The sequence below is a fragment of the Temnothorax curvispinosus genome, unplaced genomic scaffold (genome assembly GCF_003070985.1).
Source record: "Temnothorax curvispinosus isolate PA1 unplaced genomic scaffold, ASM307098v1 QBEX01016763.1, whole genome shotgun sequence".
Taxonomy (NCBI): Eukaryota; Metazoa; Arthropoda; class Insecta; order Hymenoptera; family Formicidae; genus Temnothorax; species Temnothorax curvispinosus.
Genome location: NW_020226543.1, coordinates 361,231 through 384,639, shown reverse-complemented (window position 1 = coordinate 384,639; position 23,409 = coordinate 361,231). Strand labels below are relative to the sequence as shown.

General features: G+C 35.8%; 2 protein-coding genes across 6 annotated transcripts; one reads left to right on the top strand and one right to left on the bottom strand.

The window, feature by feature from the left end:
* Positions 1–602: 602 nt before the first annotated feature.
* On the top strand, positions 603–12,850 carry LOC112466971 (NADPH oxidase 5). 4 transcript variants are annotated; one of them, XM_025035364.1, is made up of 20 exons: positions 603–701; positions 1,549–1,821; positions 5,771–5,865; positions 5,979–6,090; positions 6,707–6,804; positions 6,924–7,044; positions 7,277–7,427; positions 7,702–7,912; positions 8,114–8,340; positions 8,553–8,741; positions 8,941–9,134; positions 9,279–9,600; positions 9,704–9,848; positions 10,190–10,353; positions 10,497–10,650; positions 10,852–11,069; positions 11,308–11,498; positions 11,606–11,815; positions 12,192–12,395; positions 12,554–12,751. In XM_025035364.1, exons 2-20 carry the CDS (start codon positions 1,675–1,677, stop codon positions 12,749–12,751), a joined length of 3,351 nt encoding a protein of 1,116 aa, XP_024891132.1. In that variant the 5' UTR covers positions 603–701; positions 1,549–1,674. The 4 variants fall into 4 exon arrangements, with proteins under 4 accessions (XP_024891132.1, XP_024891131.1, XP_024891130.1 ...); XM_025035363.1 differs by having other exon boundaries at positions 603–739; XM_025035362.1 differs by having other exon boundaries at positions 603–739; positions 1,545–1,821.
* A 585-nt stretch (positions 12,851–13,435) lies between these two features.
* Positions 13,436–17,085, bottom strand: LOC112466959 (diacylglycerol kinase epsilon). Of its 2 annotated transcripts, none has more exons than XM_025035339.1 (11): positions 16,989–17,085; positions 16,278–16,493; positions 15,829–16,000; positions 15,620–15,750; positions 15,195–15,342; positions 14,875–15,092; positions 14,654–14,799; positions 14,396–14,564; positions 14,136–14,316; positions 13,928–14,064; positions 13,436–13,854 (listed from the first exon to the last, which is right to left on the bottom strand). In XM_025035339.1, the coding sequence occupies exons 2-11, from the start codon at positions 16,440–16,442 to the stop codon at positions 13,735–13,737; spliced, it is 1,587 nt and encodes a 528-aa protein (XP_024891107.1). In that variant the 5' UTR covers positions 16,443–16,493; positions 16,989–17,085; the 3' UTR covers positions 13,436–13,734. The 2 variants fall into 2 exon arrangements, with proteins under 2 accessions (XP_024891107.1, XP_024891109.1); XM_025035341.1 differs by having other exon boundaries at positions 16,278–16,490.
* Between the last annotated feature and the right edge of the window lie 6,324 nt (positions 17,086–23,409).

The following is a 23,409-nucleotide window of genomic DNA, read 5'->3' as shown; positions in this document are numbered from 1 at the left end:
ATATCTCAAAAGCAACTCGATAATTTATCTTTGACGCATATACCAACGAAATAAATCTTGTTCTTTATTTTATTATTATGCGTTGTTAATATATTATGCACGTGAAAGAGAAGAATGACGATTCCCAAAAGTCATCATCATATTTATGTAATGGACACCTTTATTCAAGATAATATTCACGCAAAGGATTATTCCTAATGTTAAACGAGAATAAATTTTTTCCAACCAGCGGACTTATATTTGTTATCTAATTCCAGCATTGGCAATCGGACATTATTTGCAAACTAGCCTTCAGATCTTGACGTATCTATACACTTTAAACACACGCAAGAAATAGAAGGACGAGGAGAGCTACGACAGGGGGTGGGGGGAGGAACCCAGAACTTGTCAAAAAGTGAAAGGTTGTCCGTGTGTCTCTCCTCTATCCCCACACGATCTGAATCGCCAGCAAAACCCGCGATCGCCGTCTCCTTTCCTCTCTCGCTGTCCTCCTCTCTTGTTCCCTCACCTGTGTCGCCCTGCGATCCAATACGAGCGTTTACCGGCACCAACGCGTTTCCAGCCAGCCGGCGACATCCGCGCGTCTCGTTGATGCCCCGAGGATGATTTTCATTCAAGAACTTCTGTCAGTAACGTCGAGGCGCGTTAACAAGGCGATCTCGCTTGTTTTGATATCGCGGCGATAAAGTGAATTTTCATACGTACGTTGAACCGAGCTCTCATTCTTAAGTACCGAGAGGTAGGACCGTTTACACGCCTAATTAATTACCGGCTATTGTCGAAAACCCTTGTTCACGGATAAGGAAAAAAAAACGTGACAAAGAAAAAAAAATTGTTTATTTTTTTCTTTCTTTAACTGATACACACATTATATGCAGATTATATATTTCTTTTGGCGAGAAAAATTTACGAAAAAACAGCCGCATTAATTTATATTTTATAGTCGCAAGGGGTAGAAAACTAGTGCGTATTCATGTATACTTATGTTATCTGTGTTTCCGAGTTTCATGCGCGAAAGTAAGGTAAATAAAATAGAAATTGTGCCGGAATTGTGCCATTCAAATAAAGGAGAATGTGTTTGCCTGGAGTTTTTATATTTTTCTAACTTAAAAGTTAAATATCTAACATACTAAAAATGTTTGTATTCTTTTAAGTGAAATCAAGCGCTAAGGAAAAAATAAGATTTAAAAAAAGACAAAAAAATTAATATCATTTTTGTAAGAATTATTAGAAATGTAATATCTCCTGAATATATATAATAATCTCATTGTATTTTTTATTTGAATTGCTTTTATTAAATAATTAGAAAAAGTTGCGTTAAAACATTGATTTCTCGATTGTCCTTTCTTTGCTAAACTGTAAACGGGGGAAAACAAATTAAATTTCTAAATGTCTTGTTTGTGATATTATAATTGTAACTTAATAATATACAATATAAGTGTAGACTTTATTCCCATTGAACTAACACAACAGTGGAAATTTATAAATATAACCTTTCAAACATCACACGACTGATCTGTTGAATTACTCGTGTTCCAAACAAGATAGCGAGCGACAAGAAATGCGAGGAATTTTGTTGATCCCGTGATGAATTGCCAAAGTGGTTGTGATCTCGTTTCTTCGGTGACACCCTCGTTTCTCGCGTAGCGCTTGTCGTGAAAAATATTCAATAACATGGAAGAGAATATCATCTGCATGGAGGAGGAATGTCTGATCGAAAAGAGGAGGACGACCATTCTGAAGGAGTGCAAGGAGATAGTGCAGGAAGAAAGATCCGGGCGCTACAGCAAAGAGGCCTTTAGAAAACTCTTTCGTGATCAGGTACCGCAATAGATTGCAATAGAAACTAGATATGAGTAGAAAAATTAACAAATATTATGAAGTATAGTAATCCGATTAAATTTATAACGGGCGACGTTTTGATCTGTGTCTTTTGTTTTTATCTCGACAATTCTTTTCGTTAGACATTGTAAATAATACTCTTGACAGCAAAAGAGAAAAATAAACAAATAATAATTTTTTAAAAACTCGAAGTTGTGTAGAAGAAACAATATTAATGAAACTTAAGTATTAACACAATTCTGAGTTCCCGCAAATATAAACAAATTCCGTAAACATAAATATAAAGTAAAATATTTATAAACTTGTTCGGAATACATAAAAGCATCGGAATCGTCACTTTTTTTAAATAAAATAAAGATCGCGGCTTTTATTCATAAAATACGAGAAGTATATCCAGAGTTTTACGATACGGATTAATTTTACGATGGTTTTTTCGAGGGTTTCGAAACAGCTTTGATATGCATTTCATGTAAAGTAAGTAACACGTCATATCTCGGAAAGGAATCGTGAAACCCGGTAAAAGTGTCGTATTTCATGTGAGAGCAATTATTATTAAATGCAAAAATTATTAAATCGGCAAGCTAAAGACTCAGGACAGGGATATAAAAATGGTGGTCCAGCAATTTAACCCTTTCACGTCCAGTAGAATATATATCTATATTACTTTCCACGTGAACTTTCAAAACTTTTTTTTATAAAGCAAAAAGTAGCTACGTCAATAAAATACTTTGTTTCTTTTTGCCACAAAGATAATATATCATGAATATAAACTTCGGTTTGCAAAACCACATGGCGCTAAAGTTTCTAAACTACTAACCCTCTAGTAAATTAGTACAGGTTTATAACGAGAGGGTAGGAACGTCCTCGTGATCGTAACCCGGCACTTTCTTAAAGCGGCCATGAAGAATTGCAATTATTGTAATTATTGCCTTGCTGCCTCACTTTCTTTCGTGAAGAAAAAGAAGGTTCGCGTGGCACTAAACATGAAACGTCGCGGCGTCGACGTTACATCACCGAGAATATTGGTTTGTCGAGCAATTATGGTTCTTTTAAAAAGCATTTACAGGTTTTTTTCAATCGTTTTTTTTTATCGTGATTTATCTGTATTTAGATAGTAATATTTATTTAAGACAAATATAACTATGAAGCAAAATCATAAGTAAATATGATATAAAAATCTTGTAGATTTTAGTAAATAAAAAAGTAGTGACAAAAAATAGATAGATTTATCAATTTCAACTTTTATTTACAAAATTAATTTCTTGTGCTTATATAAAGCAAGGTAAATTATTGCCACCGAATAATCATCGAATAAGCGTATTTTTATGATCTGCAGATTTTAAGAAATAAAAATATGTTTGTTCAAAAAATTAGAATATATGATATCTATATATATTTTATATATAATTTTTATCAATTTTTAAATATATTTTAAATATACATTGTTAAAGAGATTAAATTCCATTTGTCTAACAAACTTCTCTCACACAATTAAATTTTTCAATAATCAATTATTCTTCACAAAATCAAAACTTTTATAACAAAATTGATGCAATTCTCTTAGATTTTTTACGCAATACTCTTTTCTTATTCGGTACCAAAAGAAGCTTATCAGAACGTGGAGAAAAGGTTTTTGCATTTATATTCTGAATTGAACTGTCTTTTAAACTGTCACTTACAACATACATGAAACAAAAAATAGATCAAGACACATATTCGCACATACATCGACACTATGAGATTACAATCGATCACCCAGTCAATCATTTCACACTCCGACGGAAAGCGCTGTCATTATATCGTTTAAGACTGCGCAAGGTTTTTTTTGACAAGTGTGACATATACTTACCGTGTACATCAAGGCGTAAAATTTCAATTTCGTTTAAGACAGCCAATAAAAACTCACTTGACGCCTTGATTTGAAAAGATTTATTTATCGTAAGAGTGAGACAATCTCGCTTCTTCAGATTTAAAGATTATCTTTCTACAAGCGAAGTGCGAACTAAGCATCTTTTGCTCCAGAATAAGAAGACTTAAGCCCATTCATGCGCGGCATCTCTCTTCCAATTATGAGAAGATACTTTGCCGAATAAGGAGAGCTGCGACGAGATTTACCTTATCGGAACTGAAATGCTTTTGACTGAGATTTGCGATCTCGTATCGTGTGTACCCATTTATCGGACTGGACAATCGTCTCCTTTGTAGAGGATCGCGCGCGATCGGCGGAGCAATGAGTTCACTCTTGAGAATCCGCGTAGGAAAAGGAGACCCGAGGCGGTGACGATATGATCGAAGCAAACGAGGGGGCTCTATCGAGGGCCCCTGCTTTTCGATCAAGGTGGCCGATCGCCCCGGGCGGCAGGCCTTGATGCCCCGAGCGCCTCCCGGTCGCTTGGGACCGATCGATCGATCGTGGAGACCAATCGTAGAGCAGAGCACAGCGTCGACCGGGACCGATACCTCGTTTGCTAACTATCCATTAACCCTTTAACCGCTGCCGGCGCAAATCGCCGAAGCGTTATCGATTAAGCATCGTTAAATGCCGATTTACATGATTAAAACGTCAAGGTTCTTATTAAAATCCAATTAAATAAGGAATTACAATTTTAAATTCGGGACTTAGTCAAATTATGTTAAATTAAAGTCAACTTGGTTTAATTAAATTTAAATTGAGTTAAAAAACAAATAATATATTTTTTTATTGTACGCGATATAGTTTAACGTAAGTTTCTAATGTTAAGTAGTAACATATGAATCTTTCAATCGAATATTTTTGTTTAAAATTATATCACAAAGATGTTAAGCTGCCACATCAAGCCTATATATTTGCTGTGATTAATTATTATCTTTCTCCTTATTTTTGCCCTGTATATGCAAGAGGTAGAAATTATAAGAATGATTGATTAGAGACATTAATATTTTTCTCTCGCATGGCTTATTTTCAAAGCCGGACACAGATTAATCGTAGCATTGTAAATGCAATGTAAAATTCCAGTCTTTATCTGCATATGGTATTATAAATCAGACATATTAAAATTCTTATTTGGATATTTCATTCAATTTGTTTTATTAATTTTTTTTATTACTCGCAATGTGTTAAAAAATCTTATTAAATCATCGAAATTTTTTTTATATATATACGTATACACAAACATAATAAACTTTATTAATTCTCAACTCCCTTTTAGTAATAAACTTTTCTTTGTAAATTTTTTAAATGTTTTTAAATGTAAATAATTTTTTCATTTTTGTAATTAATTCTTTCTTGTTCTGTAATTAACTTGACTGTAGTTAAATCTTTTTTAAAAGAAAGTTTAAGTGTGATTTTAAGTGAGTTATTGTAAAAAGTTTTGTCATTAAAACTTGTGTCTGTTGTGAAAAATGGTTCTGACATTACCTGGGCGTATATATATATCATATTCGCTAACCATATCTCACGAGATTGGGACACGTTTCTGGACCACGTATTTGACGAGGGAACACGCAGTGTAATCTCTCACGACACTGACCTATTTCTTAACGATCGAGAGTGAAATATATACGTGTATACAGCCGTCGAGATCCACGCCGATGGTGATCGATACGCGTCATATCGATGTTAACGTTGACGTCGTCATACGCACCTGAGGCTAGAATTTTAATAAATACGCTTCCATTATCACATATTAACTTTGCCCCAGATTACGCGCACGTGTAATAAGAGACACATTTTAGGCGATTTACATGTCAAATGTACAATCTCTCGAACAGCCTGCGATATTAATTTTTTCAACAAAATACCATTGTGTTGGTTTTTCTTAAATAAAATTGACTTAATTATAGAAGTTTCAAATTGTTCTAAGAATTTGCAACATTTATCTTTTTCCCTGTACAGCTTTCAACAGAAAATCAACGTTTGTTATTTATGATTTATCGATGTTTTCCACAGGTGCTTCTTGGGAAATTATTTATACTGTTCGATCAAGATTGCGATGGGTTGCTGAAACAGGATGAATGGCTCGAATTCCTCAAGGGAAGGCTGACGTAAGAATAAGTTTTTATTATATGAACATCCATGCATGTATCGTAATCTTTTAATAATAAACTTTAAGTATACTTATGTTCGTCTCATTAAATGTTTTTATTTTTTTTATTAGGAACGAGAAGCAAAATGATTTTATCGATCAGATCGAAAGCGTCGCATACGTGCTGTGTGGAGAGAATCCAGTAAATCTCGCCAATTTTCAACAGATCTTTTATACCAAAGGAGTAAGTTGCTCTATCCATTTATGTAAATAAGTAAATAAATAAGTGAAAAAAATTAATAATTATCTATATAACTAAATGTCAAAGTGAGACAGGATAATAAACAAAATAATAAATGTCCATCTAAAATGCTTCATTTAAATTTATAAAGTGTTTACACTGGAACAAGTTTGCAAATTTCTTATCCATTTCCATTTTAAAAATAAAAGTCATCAGTGTGCGTATAGATTTGATTCGAGAACAACATTTTACATAATGTGTTTTTTATTTTAATTTGTCGCGATTGTCGCGAATATCTCATTAATTCAAATACTCCGCATTTTATGCAATTTTTTGTGTTGCGATATTGTAGATAGTAAATAAAACTATTCTTTCGCGTTTTCTAAAAATCTAAAACAAACATAATTATTTACACGGATCGCTGAAACAATACAATTAGATGTTAGATGAATTGATGAATACGAATCGAGCGTAACAGATGACCGAGAGAGTTTCAATTTATCACCGTCGCGAAAGAATGCGTGGAAAATAAGATACGGAGCAGCGCGGCAGCGAGAAACAACATTTAAAAATGTTTATTCTTTGATACGTAGAAAATCATGTGCATTACATGTCGTAGATAGTTGAGAAATTGTTCCGGTTAATTGATCAGGAGAATTCGGGATATGTAACGTCCACCCAAATCATGGAGATGATATTTGGCGTGACCAATAGCAGGTAACATGCTTTATTACAAAATTAATTTATTATTATCGCTCTTTCGTTTTTATTAAATTTCTTAGTTTTATCAGCTCTTTCAAGCTTTTATGTATTACCTGACTAAAATCTTGTGTCAGACCACGCGCTGGCTTCGATAAAGGAAATCTCGAGTGGCTGGAAAAGATATTTAAGCAAACTGTCGGAAACGAGGGAGAGATACGCCGTGAGGAATTCAAAACGATCGTTACTTCGAAGAACGTAGGCTGGAGGCATAAGTATTCTTCATCTCTCAAACGCGAAATACTAATTTCTCGTTTCTCTAAAAGTCGTAATTTCAACTTTTTTAATTGATATTGCTTGTCTCTTCCAATTTTATACCAAGCAGAATACATGCGTCGGGTGGATAAAATTTTGTATCAAAAAACGAATACATCAATTTTATTCGCCAAGGAATAAATCAGGGCGCAATATTTATCTTATTATCTTTCAGCCGTTCTTTACCGAGAGAGTCTTTCAAATATTCGACAAAGACAACTCCGGCACGATATCGCTTCAAGAATTTCTGGACGCCATGCACCAATTCGCTGGAAAATCCCCGAACGATAAAATTAGGTTTCTTTTCAAAGTCTATGATATCGATGGTAATGTCTAGTCTTATTCACTCGCGTGAAATATTTATGAAAAAAAAATTGAACTTATTTTCCCTAAAATGTAACAAATAAATAAAATAACAAGTAATAGTAAATTATATAAATAAAGATTTAAGCACAATTTGCCAAAAGTATGTATATTCCAAAGACTTTTAAAAGACTAAAGCGTATTTGTGAAAAATTAAAATGTCTTTCAAACATTTTGATATTTTTGTCTAAGTATAAACCATTTTTATTTTATATTGATTTCTTTAAATGATAAAAGGTGATGGATTAATACAACTTCGCGAGTTAGAACATGTTATGAGAGCTTGCATGGAGGAAAATGGAATGAAGTTCAGCGACGAGCAAATCGAAGATCTGACAATTGCGCTCTTCGAGGATGCTGATCAAGGAAATAGAGGAGCGATCACTTTTGAAGCTCTAAAAAAGCAATTGGAGAAGCACGAGGGTTTGCTGGAAAATCTCTCGATCAGGTTAGAGATGAAGAATTATACAAAATGTAAAAAGAATTCACAAGTACAGAGTTGTGGAATTCTAAGAATTGAAAAAGCAAATTCGCTCATTGTCAGTTAATTTTCATAATTAAGTCCTCGATGCGCCTTCAATTATCACGTTAAATTCCAAATTCTTAAAGCAAATACTAAACGTAAGGAATAAAAATATAATAATCGCAGCATAGATCGATGGTTGGTGCCACCGCAGCCGAAATCAAAGCCAAAATCCATTTTGCGGACGATTTCCTCCCTTCGTCCATATCAACTAACAAAGCCGTACATGAAGAATAATTACGTCTTTATCGCCTTTATTTCGTTGTTCATGTTTATCAACGTGGCCCTCTTCGTCTCTCGTCTCTACGAGTATCGGAATGACAACGGCTATATAATGTTCGCGCGTGCGTGCGGTAAGGAAAGTATAACAATACGATATTTAAGTCTTTTTTAACTATCAACTATCAACTATTTTAAATTTATTATATAAACAAGTCTCGTAGAAATTTTATTCTAGTTTAAAAATGTTTCACACTGATTTATTAAAGCTTTTAGATTAAATTTCTGTTAAATTAATGTCTAAGAGAAATGTGCAAATTATATTTATTTTGAAAATGCATTTTAGGACAATGTTTGAACTTTGACTGCACGTTCATCCTGGTCTTGATGCTGCGCCAGTGCATTACGTTTTTGCGAACGCACAGCTTTAATTCCGTAGTGCCCCTAGATCATCACATATATCTTCATAAAATGACGGGAATATTGATCGGAATCTTCAGCATTGTACACACTCTGATGCATCTTATTTACTGCGGTATATTTAATAACTTTTCCATTTTACTATAAAGTTACGTTATTTTAGCACAACACTTAAAGTGTTAAAAATCTTTTGCTAAAATTCTAATGAAGACCGTGTTAAATGATTTTTATTATCTTAATTTAATTTAATATTTTTATCGTATATCGAATTAAATTAAAATTGTAATTAACGATATCTAAATATATACTTGTAGGTACGGTAATAATAAAAGACGAGGAAATGAATAGCGGCAACTACACCATGTCTGAATGGTTGTTAACGAGTCGACCCGGAAAATACGGTCTGGTGGCAGGCAGTGCATATCCGACTGGGGTAGTTCTACTTATTATTCTCGTCATTATGAGCGTTTGTTCGTTGCCGTTTGTACGACGTGGAGGTTGTTTCGAGGTATAAATATTTTTTTACAGTATATTACATCCATTAGTTCCATTTATTTGTCAATTTAAGGATTAGTCTTTATGATTCTCAAGATGTCTGAGAGCAATATTTTTATTGCAAGTCCCTTTAATTGGAATAATTCTTTGTCGCAAGATATTCTATTGGTCCCATCTGCTGTACATACCGTTCTGGATTCTGATGATCTTCCATGGCCCTAACTTCTGGAAGTGGTTCGTCGTCCCGGGCGTCATATACTTAGTGGAAAAGATTCGTCGATTGCTGTGGTTACGGGCTCAGGGTGGAAAAACGTACATAAGTTCCGGCCTCCTTTTGCCGTCGAAAGTGACTCACTTGGTCATCAAGAGACCACCACACTTCCACTTTCATCCCGGCGATTATATATTCGTTAAAATCCCAGTAATAGCGAGATACGAATGGCATCCTTTCACTATTAGCAGTGCTCCCGAACAAGAAGGTAAGGCTGTTAAATTTTTGTCTTTTGATTGTGATGTCATCTTTTATTACTGCATTTATATATTTACATATTTTTCCAAAATTAATATATTATTTCTGTACAGATTATATGTGGCTGCACATTCGTGCGGTCGGTGAATGGACCAATAGTTTGTACTCGTACTTTGAGAAAGAACAAATAAAACTTCACTGTGCCGATATTTCGCCTACCGAGAACTGCGATGCTGCCTGTGCTCCCCGAAAGAAATCGTAAGCTCATCGTGATTCAATTAAATATTTGTATAAAGACATAAAAAGTAATTCTGTAATGTTCATAAAAATTCGAAGTATATATAATTTCTAACATTAAGTTATGACACTTTTAACCGAAGGTTAATCCTTATACACGGAAAAAAAAGATGTTGTATTAGCCTAAACTCTAATTGGAAATAATCTTGTTAATTCAATACGTCACGCTTTTGTTTTAATAAAATAAGTATTGTTTCACTAATACTGTTATTGAATTAACAAGATTATTTCCAATTAGACTAATGCTGTTGATACAACATCATTTTTTTCCTCTGTGCATGTTAATATTTCTCTCTGTGTAGTTTTCTCAGTGGCAAAAAGACACCTCTTATCGTGACGCAGAAAACCTCAATGGAATCCGTGCCTCACAGCCTGGACAACCCTTCGTTCGTATCTGATTTATCGAATAGCGTGCCACCTTCACATGCGTCTAATAATCAGTCTGCATATTTAAAAACTACAGAACGTAAGATTAAATGAAATATATTATTATACAAAAAATATTTAATCCTTGTGAAAAATCAAAAGAATAATAGATCGAAGCTCGTATTAATCGCAAAATCTCACGTTATTATTTATGATAAATTTTTATACAAACTCGTCTAATAGATACGCCAGAGTTAAATAAGGAATGGGCAGATGTGGCTGCGAGAAGAGACGGGAGACTCCATCAATTCTTTCTTGGTAGCAAAATGCCACTTGAAAAATCACGCTCGATGCCCGATATGCATATCAAAAGCAAGAAGAAAGAACGACTCAAGGCGTGAGCGAATTAATATTACATAATAACACGTATTTGTTTTCAAAAAATTAGCCTCCATTCTTTCTTTTCGCGTTTTATCTTATAATTAAGTCTCTGAACATTTTATTAACAATATAATATCGATATAATAATTATAATAATCTTCGTAATAAAATATTTTATATGTGTGTACGTAATGTGTGTGATGTTCTCATTTCGTAGACTTCGAGATTACATGAGATCTGAATCGGAGAGGAGTTTCGACGAGTGTCAGATGAAATGCGCGCGATTCAAATCGTTGGGCTTAGCTTACTTGAGTCCGCAGAACAAATCATTAGCTCAAAGCTTCCGGTACATGCGGATGAAGCCAACCATCATCGCTTTCAAAACACCCAGTTTCGAAACGGGCGATTACGAGATTAGCGCGTCGTCCAACGTTGGTAAGTTATTACGGGATAAAAGATAACATTTATTTGGAAATATATCTTATAAAGAGAAAGAGAGAAAATCTTTTTATAAGATAGTACGATAATATTACAGCGACATTGTGATATAATTATATTTGTAAAAAATCGTTTAAGGTAACTGATTACATTTATAAATTATAGAAAGTAATTACTTGAAAAAAATATAAAGTTATATTTTGCATGAAGCTTTTATTTGTCATACTGTTTGCAGTGTCAAACGCAAATGCGGAGGGAAATGAAGTGACGCCGATTACACCGATAGCAATGCAAATTGCGGCGGAGGAAGGAAGATTGAGGCAAGGGTTTAGCGAAGCGGGTGTAGATAGCTCAGATAATTTAGATTTGAAATCCAATAGTTCTTCTCAACCGCCTATAAATTATCCTGTAGGAAAACCATTGGAGGTAAATCTTCTAACAGTCTTTATTTGCAACGTTTTTACGACGTTCTCAAGATCCCTTCAGTTATCACTCAATTGTTGCGAGTGAATAACCGTGTGTCGTCATTGTAGATCTTTTTAGACGGTCCTTACGGAGCACCGTCGAGTCACATTTTCCGAGCGCAGCACGCTGTTCTGATCGCCACTGGTATCGGAGTTACACCCTTCGCCTCTATACTGCAATCGATTATGCATCGATATTGGAAAGCGAGACACACCTGTCCAAAATGCTCGTTCTCCTGGTCCAGCGAAATTCCGCCTACCGTAATGAATTTGCGAAAGGTAAATAGATTCGTGTGAGTTACTGCTACTCGATAATGTTCGTATCAATATTAAAAGTTTCAAGCTCGTAGCAGAGAAGAATATTAATGCGTAGTGTAATTTTGTATCAATGGCCGGTATTCGTAGTTTGTTCTTATATAAGATTGTCTGAAGTACAATCTTAAGATGTTGTAAACCAATCACAGAGCCATATTAGCATCTTAAGACATTAAGACGGTCTTAAAATAAGAACGGATCATGAATACGGTCCGATATGTATGTAAAACAAGTTTCAATTTACAATAAATTTAAAGTACAAGATACATTATAGAAGATATTTGCTGTATGCTATATTTATTACATTTAATTTTTTAATTTAACGAAGAATATTTCATAGGTGGACTTCTTTTGGATTAACCGCAATCAACGTTCGTTTGAGTGGTTCGTAAACTTACTGTCTCAACTTGAAATAGAACAGGCTGAGCTAGGTACCACCATGGAACACTTTCTGGAGATGCATATGTACATCACAAGTGCATTGCAAAAAAGCGATATGAAGGCAGTTGGCTTGCAATTAGCGCTGGATCTCCTGCATGAAAAGGTCAGAGATATCTTTATAGTCACATATAATTATTTAAATATTTTCAATTGCGCGATCAGTTTTCAAGTTTACGCTAGTAGAATTTAAATAAACGATAAAAAATTTGGCACATTAATATTTATAACTAATTTTTGTTGTCGTTACTTTTCGTCGATTAGGAAAAACGAGATCTCATCACGGGTTTGAAAACCAGAACGAATGCGGGCCGTCCCAATTGGGACAAGGTGTTCAAGCAGCTCCAGGATAAGAAGAAAGGAAAAATTACGGTCTTTTATTGCGGACCGCCACAACTCGCCAGGATCCTTCGATACAAATGCGATCAATTTGGATTCTGCTTTAGGAAGGAAGCCTTCTGAATATATTTTATAGAAAAACGGATTTAATAATTATTATGTTAAAAGATATTAACATACTAGTTTGCAATTTATCATTTACAAGTACATACATTTCTGAATTATTTCTACAATTTATAAATTGTGTGTGTAATAATAATTGTTCTTTAATAAATTATTTTTCGTGATTTTAATATGTATAATACTTACGAATAGTCTTTCTGGTTTTTTTTTCGGATATAAACTTTTAATACATATTATTTTATGCAATCAAAGAATGATTTTTTCACCGTAATTTGTTTGATTTTTCTAATTTTTAATATATCTTAATCAATATTCTTCATCGCTCTAGCCATCTCGTGCAAAACCCAAACGGTCGTCAAGATCAATAAGAAATACATTTGGCGTTCTGTCATGATTTAATAAAATTAATTTCCTGTTATCTTCTTTCATCATTAAAAAGGAATGCTGGAATCTTCTGTTCACATTATTCTTTTTTATTATTTCAAAATCATGTAATTTATAAATTACAATTTCGACTGAAATTTCGCAACAAATGAATTTCTAAATTATCTGAAATTAGTTGCTAATGAATTGCGCATAATTGACAGAAATTTAAAAGCCATTAATTAAAGAGAAAGGACAGAAATAAACACAAAATATTATTTTAAATAAATCGTCCAAGAAAGATTTTCGTAAACATTAAAATATCTTTATTTATATATATAATTTTATTTTGTTTGTATATATTTTTATTATAAATAAGCATCAACAAATATAGAATTACGAAACAGCTATAATCCATAAAAGATATATATAACATACATTTTCTTGTGTGGAATAACATTGACTAGAGTTCTCCATTTCTTCTTCTTGCACACTCCAATATTTTAATCGCCGTTGTCAAGGAGCTAAGTTGTTAACAGATTTGACAAATATTAGCTGGTACTCGCACAGTAACGTCTGAATAAATGCATTTGTGCAAATGCTTATGAGGCAGCATATATTTAAAAGTCGCTACTCATCAACATCGAAGCCTGATTACAGTATGTTATGCTGAATTCGCATGGATGTTGATACCAGGGCTCACCATCAACTTGCATAGCGCACGACCGCGATAATTTTATCTAAACAATAACGATATTTATCGTGTACAACTGTAGACGCAAAAAAAGTCTTTAGAATCGTTGAAACAAATACCTTTACGGTATTAGCTTGGCCAATCCGATGTGGTTTCGAGAGGCCTATTTGAAGCTGAGCCATATGGAATGAAGAATAAAGCGCTATCACTTCCAATTTGCCATCGTTAATACTTTGCACTTCCGAACCTTCGTCGTCTGTCAAACAACGGGGGATAATCAGTATTATACTAAATTTAAATATTATTAAGAATAATAAGAATATTAACCTTCCATTCCCATTTTCCATAGATCGACACCGGCAGCCCAAGATGGAATGTTAAGTATCACTACGCTCTCGATAGAAGGCAGTTCTATCTTCTTGTCGTCTAAATAGACTTCTAAACATCTATCGAGATCCTTGCACTCCCTTTCCACAACTTGCTGCGTGCCAAAGCACAGGTACAACAGCTAACCAACGCATACAAAACGTACAAATTTTACAACTTGTATATAAATTTGTTTACGCGTTTACTTGACAAAGACATACCTTGTTAAATATTCTATGACTGAACAGATAAAATCGACTCTCCCTTGTGCGATGAAAATCCAAAGTCACTTGTGCGTCCACGCCCACGCTTATGTAATTGTACATGAATAAGGTGCGATACGATCCTCTGAATCCTAATCCGCCGTGTGGTTTTATCGTCACGGACCACCTACGTGAATCTCACAAGCTGTATGTAGATTATTTGATTCGATTGATAATATTTAAGATATACCAATTTTTTTATTTTTCATCATGTACCTGTCGAGCTTGACTTTTTCCGCTGCTTGAACTTTTCGCAACAATTCCATGGGATCCAAATCCGAGTCGTGTTCCTTTCCCCATCCTAATACTCTGGACAAATCGTTGCCTGTCCCCAAAGGAATTATTGCTACAGATGGAACAGGCTGTGCCGTGTAAAAATATTTGTTTGTATTCGTGCTTATGCGCGTCTAAAGGTTCCGTATTAAAAAAGGATTCACCTCCAACTCGAGTTTGTTGATGGTGTTTAATAACCAAGCGACGGTCCCATCGCCGCCGGCTACGAGTATGGTCGACGGGGTTTTCCCCAGCAAACGGCACCATTCGAGGGCAGCGACTGGATCACGGTCTGCTAGATCCACCACTTGCGCAGGATTCAACAATCTTCTGAACAGTGACAAAATTTTGCCCCCATCATTGTTTCCCGATTTCCCATTTCCTGCGAAAAAGAGAGAATTATTAGAAAAAAGATTTATCCATCCAGGTATCATTTCTTTTATGTTTTTCGAGCAATATTTATTGCTGTTTCCTATTCTCTTACCTACAACAATGATCGGATTCCAATTGGGCCAGTTTGGCGATGTAACAGAACGAAGATGTAATCTACGTCTCATTGTCCTACGTCGATTTATTATTTCTAAGCTTCCTGGTGGAATGATCATTAATTTGAACTTTCCAAAATCACATATCTGAAAAAGAAATATGCACAATTTGTTTCACTTTCTCGGAATGAAGTAAAAAGAACCGTACAATGCAACCAAACACTCGCTTTACTGCACTTTAAAAAATGCTACTCTTGTTGACTATGAAGAGTTATAATGCATAATTTTAAGAAATTACTAAATTTATTATTAAATGACAAGGCACACGATTATTTATATATTCAGCGAAAATTTTCAGCGAGTCAAAATGAATAGCAAGAATAATTATAAAAAATTATATATAAAAAATATCATTAATTATTACTTCAGAGAGAGAAGCTTTACATGTTTCATGAACACATCTCTGACACCAGCAACACCACCAATCCGCGAGGCCGGGTTCTACGTCGCACTCTTCTTCACAGATGTAACACATGGCGACAAGTGGCAGGTTACCTTTAAGCATAACAAAAGTTGTGTAAAGAGTGGCACATTGAAGGCAATGCACATAGTAATTACAGACTGTTAATATACCTTTGATCCAATGATGCTTCATCAATTGATCATTATCGAGAGTTACAGCCTTGCATTTTAGCTGCTTATTGGCAAGCTTTATGCAACCTCGATCCGCGCACACGCCACAGGAGTCACAGAAAAGGGCATCAAGGTTCAATAGTAGAGCTTCACAAATATTGCAGTAATACGCCTGTATATAAAGAAGAATTTTGTTATTTTTATTGCTATTATTTTTTCTTATATTCGATGCTCTGATAAATTCAATCTACATGATACATCGTGCATTAATATAAGCAACTTTCAGTATTTTATCAGTGTCTTTTTACAATTATTTCGCGCAAATTTAAAAGTAGGAAGAGAATACATATTTTAAAAGAGATAACTTACTCAGAAATACCGGAGCTTTTATTTTATAAAGAAAGTAAAAGATGGTCTATTAGAATAGTCTTGTAAATTCTTAAAAGTACCTTGGTTGTTCCGCTAATTGCCTTCCAACTATGCTCCTTTGTAACATCTCTAATCTGAATGTGAGGATTACCTACGAGGTGTCGGAAGAAATTTATCGTGAATATAAAGAAAATCATGGCAGATAATGTGGATAGAATAATGGTAGTCAGGTCTTCGTTCCACATAACGTCACGCACACAAATAATTTGTTCTGCGGGATTCCAAAAATTTATCTTCTGAAATTAATGTAATATGTTAACCATAGTAAATATCCCCTTCTTCTTATAAAGAAATATCGTTATGCTGCTAAAAGTACAAAGAGATACTTAAAATTCATATCGCACTTAAAATGTCATCCCATTTTAGCTAGAAATAATACTTAACAAATTGAAATAAATAATGCCTTACACATTAACACAAAATATTCCACGAAAATTATTCCAACAAAATTATGTTGTGTGGTTATTTATAAAACAAAAATAAATCAGTTTTATTACATACAAAAATAATACAAGTTAATTGATGTAATTTTTAAATTTATTCGTGCCGAGAGTGTGATTTGCACATACAACGCATAAAAAGCGAGAAACACATCATGCGAGAGTAATTTAAATTTGTAAACATTTTTACAATTTATAATTTTCGAAATAACTGACTGCATTGTGTTAAAATAAGATGTAATAATAAATTAACAGATGTAAAATAAATTTAACGCTTCCATTGACACTTACATCATGTGACGGACGCGACGACCACTATTTACTTTTCAAGTCGTTTATATTTTGGATATTGCGCGTGTATGTTATACATGTGTGTTTTATGATATCATCTAACCTTTACAACTGGTTCTGCTGACAAGATTGCTCGTCATCAGGAATAAGCAGGATTCGATTTCCCTCGACTAATCGACTAACCCGACATTCGAATCTTTTCTGAACTAAAGATCGATTTTCCTTCCGACATTTTTGAAATTCGAGCAATCGATATCACCGACGAGGTACTATTGTTCTTATCGATGTCGGTTTCTCTATTTGAAATTCGATACTACTCGATAATATTAAACTTGATTAGACTTTAGTAGAAATATATCACAATTAACAAATATTTGTTATTTAAAGAAAATAAAAATTTATAAATATATTTCTGTTTTTGTTTAATATTGTAGTCTTCTAGACATGGCAAATCGTATTTGCTTCTTTTTTCTCTTCAAAGACTTGGTGACTTCTTCTTTTGTTCGTTAAACGATCGTTTCAATATAATTAGGTTGCATAATTACATATAACAAGCTCTTGTTGTACCTCTGTTAATTAACTATAAAAAACTATTAAATAGAAAATTTCTTGAGCTCAAGGTATATGACGATTTAACTCTAATCATACTCTGTTAGAAGTTATTGTATATTATAATTTTATAATAAAATAATTATTCGTCTGATTAAATAATTTGTGCAAAAAAAAAATTTATTTTATATTTAATAACTGCAGTAAAAAATAAAAAAATTAATCGACTATATTCGATGTTTCCAAAATATAAACAAAATAATTTTTGTTTTTTATAATAGATTATTTGATTGACAATGAGTCACGCAGAGTTTCGCCTAGCTTGAGAAACGCTCTGTTTGCTAACGCCCTCTCGATGAGCATTGCAGCTAGATTAAAAGCCAATAAGATGAATGAAACTCGTATAAAAGAAATATACTTAGATTAATTAAAAAATAAATTATTTTGTTACTTTTAATTGCATTAGAAACATTGTCACTCACAAATATTTTAAATTGTTACCACTTAATTCAAGTAAAATACGCGTTGTTTTGAGAAATAAATAATAATTATATTATTATTATCTTTTATAATTGTTATTAAAAATATATATTTCTCTTAATTTTTAAATTACAACAAAAGAATAATCACAGTATTTACAGATCTAAGATCCAATCTTTGCAATCGGAGAATTAATGAAACAATTTGTATCACTATTGGTTTAGGATTTCTTCACCACGATCCGGAAGTAATTCCATTATCGAGAAGCCATTATCATATAACTAAAATAATATTAATTATTTTTCTTTATTGAATCAGTTCTTCTAGAACGAGTTTTATTTAAAATGTTGAATAAAAATATATTTACATTATATGTACAATATATCGTTATTTTATTTTATTAGACACACACACACACACACACACACACACACAAACACACACATACAATAGTATGCAGAAAAAATTAACTGTATTAAAGCAGTTATTGATACAAAGAAGTGACAATCAAATATGCAATCGAATGTTTTTAAAAAAATATAAATTTTAGTTTTAAAATAGATAAATTTTGGAACGAATCCTTTCCAAAAATAATTGAATTATTTACGTTACAAGAAAATATAATTCCCTCATCACATATCGAATCTCGAATCCCTTTCGACGACATCCCTTTATCATGGCGAGATGGCGCCGTAACAATCGCCAGAAAATCCAACCGATGAGCCCGAGTCATCGTCATCAGGACCACTTCCTGTGTTCGCGGCTAACGTCTGCCTCTCTCGTTACCGTTGACCTGCCGACCGATCCGGGGCTACTGACTTGGCTTGGAAGGAAGACACGCGCTTACCACCGCCGAAGAAACGACGGCTGCCGTTTGTAAATTGGTCACGGTCGTGTACCGCGGCCGTCGGTGACTCTTTCCTAAAGTCGTCAGCCAGCCCGACGTCGGCAAACACGATCGTGAGGTCGCGAAGCGGGTGAACGGGTTGACGTGACGCGCATCCGAGCGTGCGAGACTCGCAAGATTGATCTATCATTGTCTTGTCTGGCCGCCGTCTGGACGGTTGATTGCCATCGGGCCAAATATTATTATCTTCCCAGAATTCCCGCGGCCGATTACCGATTTCGCGTCGTCTCGGACTACACCAGGGCGCTGTTTTGTAAGGGATAGGGAAATCTAAGGAAGCCCATTGAATCTCACTTCGTATGGAAAATTACACACGAGTTATCATATATATTATGAGATTTAATTTTTGATAAATCCACATTAATTTTTAAATCTTTCGTTTCTCTTAAAACTGATTTTAGAAATGCTGAAAGCTTTTATATTTTATATATTTTTTTTTTTTACAAACGTAATAGCAAACAAAAATTAAAAAAAAATGAAAAAAGACGTCTTTGAGCTGCATTAAAATGAGTATTTAATGGTTGTTAATAAACTCGTAACTTTTAAAATAAATCCATATCAATTTAACAATTTTGTGTTATAAATTTCTCGCAGCTTTTAACAGGGTGAGAAAACCAGCGATCATCGAATTTGCCTTTATCATCTCATTACAACACATTAATGAAGATAAATAATTGTAACTCATTTATTCTGACAATTCGTAAGCGTCAAAATGATGCGCCAATTAATCACTATTCCTTAGTTAAAGGAAATTATTAAAAGAGGAATCGATCTCTTTTCAAATGAAGAGCAAATATTTAAAGCGCGTTTCGGCGAAGAAAAAGATAGACAGTCGAAAAATTCGAACTCATCCGCGTGCACACGAGGAGGGGGGGGGGAGATTAAAAGCGCTGGCGAAGGGTGCGAGGAAAAGTGAGAGGCAGCGAAATGAAGAAAGAGGAGGAGAGCGAAGTTCGCGCGGAGTGCGCGCGGCTTGATCGAATGCGGATGTGCGTGCAGCCGGTGTGGTCGGTGGTCGACAGCCTACGAATCGGGGGAAAATTATGGGTAGGTCCTCTTTCGTATACATGTCGGTGGTGTTCGATGCTATCTGCCTTCACCTTCCGGGAATTTCGCGTTATAAATAGGAGGGCCGAGACGGTAGGAGTAATATACGCGCGTACGTACGCACGCGCGCGTGTGTGTGTGTATTTACACGCGTGTGTTACGTGTGTCTCGGTTTGACTGCACCGAGGAGTTGCAGCGAGCTCTCTCTCCTCGTCCGCGCCGATGAAGAGAGTAGCTGGGGATATCCCGAATATTCGAATTTCGGTACCCGCGCGATTTATGCACCCCGCTTTCTGGCGCCGCCGCTCCCTGCGCCCCGTCCCGTCCCGCAGGGCGGTGCAGGGCTGCGAAAGGGAATTCCAGTCGGTGCACGAAAGCGATTGCTACCTTCGTCCGAAAAGGGCCCGCCGGTCGTCGCCGCCCGCGGCCGCTGTTTTTAATTGCCGGCAGCGCGGTGATTCGTATACGCTTCGTGCGGAACCTCCGCTCGTTTGCTCACCCCATTCAGCCCCTGTCCTTGTCCCCTTCTCTTTCTCTCACTCTCTCTCTCTTTCTCTCTTTCTGCGTCTCGATTATGCGATCTTTAGACCCTCCGCTGAAATTACGGGATAATTATGTGGCGTCTAGTCGTTATCCGATCGTAGTTTATTCTAGATCCGGAATCTTTTACGCGATAATAAATCCCGATGTGGCGAATATGCATACGAGCATTTGAATGCACGTTCGATGGCACACGGCCTCTGAAATTATCAGTGCATAAGCAACGTAGTATCATGACTTTCTGTCCAAATAAAAACATTTTATCGAAAAGATAAATGCATAAGTGTCGCACGAGGCGGACTTTTAAACGATCGTCCGTCTATACGAACGTCTGTGTTTCTACTAACGCGACTATAAGTCGGAAATGTGAAACGACTCGACGCATAGAATATATAGATTTGTAATGATTTCAAATTATTATGAAATTAATATCCGTAATTTTTTTGGACTTAAGACAATTCTTTGATGCATATAAATAAAAGAGTTTCAAAATTCTATTTTCCTTTTTTTTATAATATATAAGAAATTAATGTTTTTCACTAAATTTGTTACTTGCTCTTTGCCAAACTATCTAATATTATTCTCTTTAAACAAGTTATACAAAATAAAGCAGTATAATTTTAAGATTCTTTATAACAAATAATATTTAACTGCAATTTTCTTTATATAGAAACTATATCTCTCGCCGAGTGTCGTTGATCGCGTTTCTCTTCACTCATATTTATCGCGAATTGGACTCGATGTCACGTTTCCGATATATGCGTGAAAGTGATATCGAATTCCTCGATAGCGAAGAAAGCGAAAAGCCATTCATCTCCATATCGGCGGCGCTTGATAAATTGGTACACAAACGTGAGATCCCGCCGTTCCTCTCGCCAACCCTTTAATCCCGATGTATACACCGTGGTGGAGAAAAGAGAGGAGGCGCAGCGCGGTTGGCTACTTTATACTCCCCGTAGGCTCTATCTGCCTGCCTTACCTTGCCTCACCTTGCCTTGCTTGCCTGCCCTCCTGCCTGCGTGAAAGGGGAGGCATTACGGGGTTACTAAAGTATTGTATGGCCTCCCCAAGCCCCATAAGGATAGCCCTCAGGCACGCACCCCCGTTATCGTATGCGTATGCATTTTTTTCGCTGGTGCGTGCGCGGGGGCTGGTGGCTCGCAGCCCTTATATGTGCAGTGAAGGTGAAGGGGGCATCGGGTAACACGGGCAGGCAGGCAGCCACCCAAACGACCGAAACCTGAATGCTCACCCGAGGACACGGCTTGTTCACGTAAGCGTGTCTTCTTCGCTTTCCTCATTCGCGTGCATTCCTTTCGTGCCACCCCCTTCCTTCTCTTTCTGTCTCTTTTCGATCTTCCTAATATTTTTGTCCCTCTCCTTCTCTCTCGATTTTACTTGATCTTCCAAGAACACACCTGTATTTACGATCGATAAGGGCCAACGCTCGGAAACAGGTGATTCCGATATCGCGTAAATAAGGCGCCGCGGTCTTGCAGCGGTGGAGACGCTTCCCTTATCTTCCGCGGTTATCGCCCGTAAGCTCTCGAGAGATCCAATTGCGATATCGCGCGGATATATTCCGCACTCTCACTGACTCGACTGACCTGGCGATTCAATTCGCAAATTTAAATGTTATTTGTCACCCCCTCCTCTACAAAAATCGATAAGTTGCACGAACTATTGAATATCGCAGTCGACGAGTAAAGTTGACCGATGGAATCGATCGACGAGGAAAATATATGCTTCGCCGTCTTTGGAAATGCAATAGCGCGATGGATCCACGAAGAGAGAGGAGAGACTCTCGCGCAGTCTTCTGCCAGCATATAACATACCGTGAGTGTTCCGGAGCTAAACCTAGAGTGCTAGAAATACACTCCAAGTTAATTCAAGTGCATCGCCTTCGCTGTCGCTATGTACATTCCTTTCCCCCGTTCTTGTTCCCGTAAATTTTTCTTTCTTTCTTTCTTTTTTTTTTTAACACGAAGACGTCATTTCGAGACGTCTGACTGAAAAACTCGTCCGTCATCCGTCCGCCACTGTAACAACAAATTATAATCTCAAGTCTCGTAATTATGAATCTAAACGTAAACGATATACGCGTTGAAAAAATATTGACTTTAGATCTTATATAGGGGGATTGCGCCCCCCCTTCTCTGCGAGTCACCCGCGCCCCTGTATTTTTCGAATAAAAGTAGATTTTCCGAGCGTGATGTACGTGAGGTGTTAGCCGGATGCACCGTTCGCATACGCTCCACTTGATGCTCGAGAGGAAGTATAGCATTCACCCTCGCGATTCGAGAACTCAACTTCCTCTTTGGACTTCTTCATCGTTTCGAACCCTCCGTGAAAGCTAGCAGGTTCCGCGTCCCCTAAGCGAGAAGGGGATGCGCGCCACTTTATCCGCGCCCTCGAAGTACGGCTACGTACACTGGCAGGTATACCGCAGGTACCTTTATTCCGATCGTCATCACTTTCCTTATCCGTACCAATCATTTCGAGTCACGAGCGTGCATCGAGCCGGCAAAACGCAGCGAGAAGATAATTCATTTTAGCAGCGCCACGACCTCCTTTGGTCCGTCAATAAATTTAAAAAGACAATAACTTTATCTTGATAAACTGTTACACCTAAGTGAAGAGAATGTAAAAATAAATTTTGTGGCGAACGCGACCGCAAGTAGGGATAAAAGTTTCTACACATTTCTAAAAATCCTTCGTGAAACCTCATTTCGATTCACGAGCGTGCATCGAGCCGGTAAAACGCAGCGAGAAGATAATAATTCATTTCAGCAGCGCCACGACCTCCTTCGGTCCGTCAATAAATTTAAAAAGACAATAACTTCATCTTGATAAAATGTTACACCTAAGTGAAAAGAATGTAAAAATAAATTTTGTGGC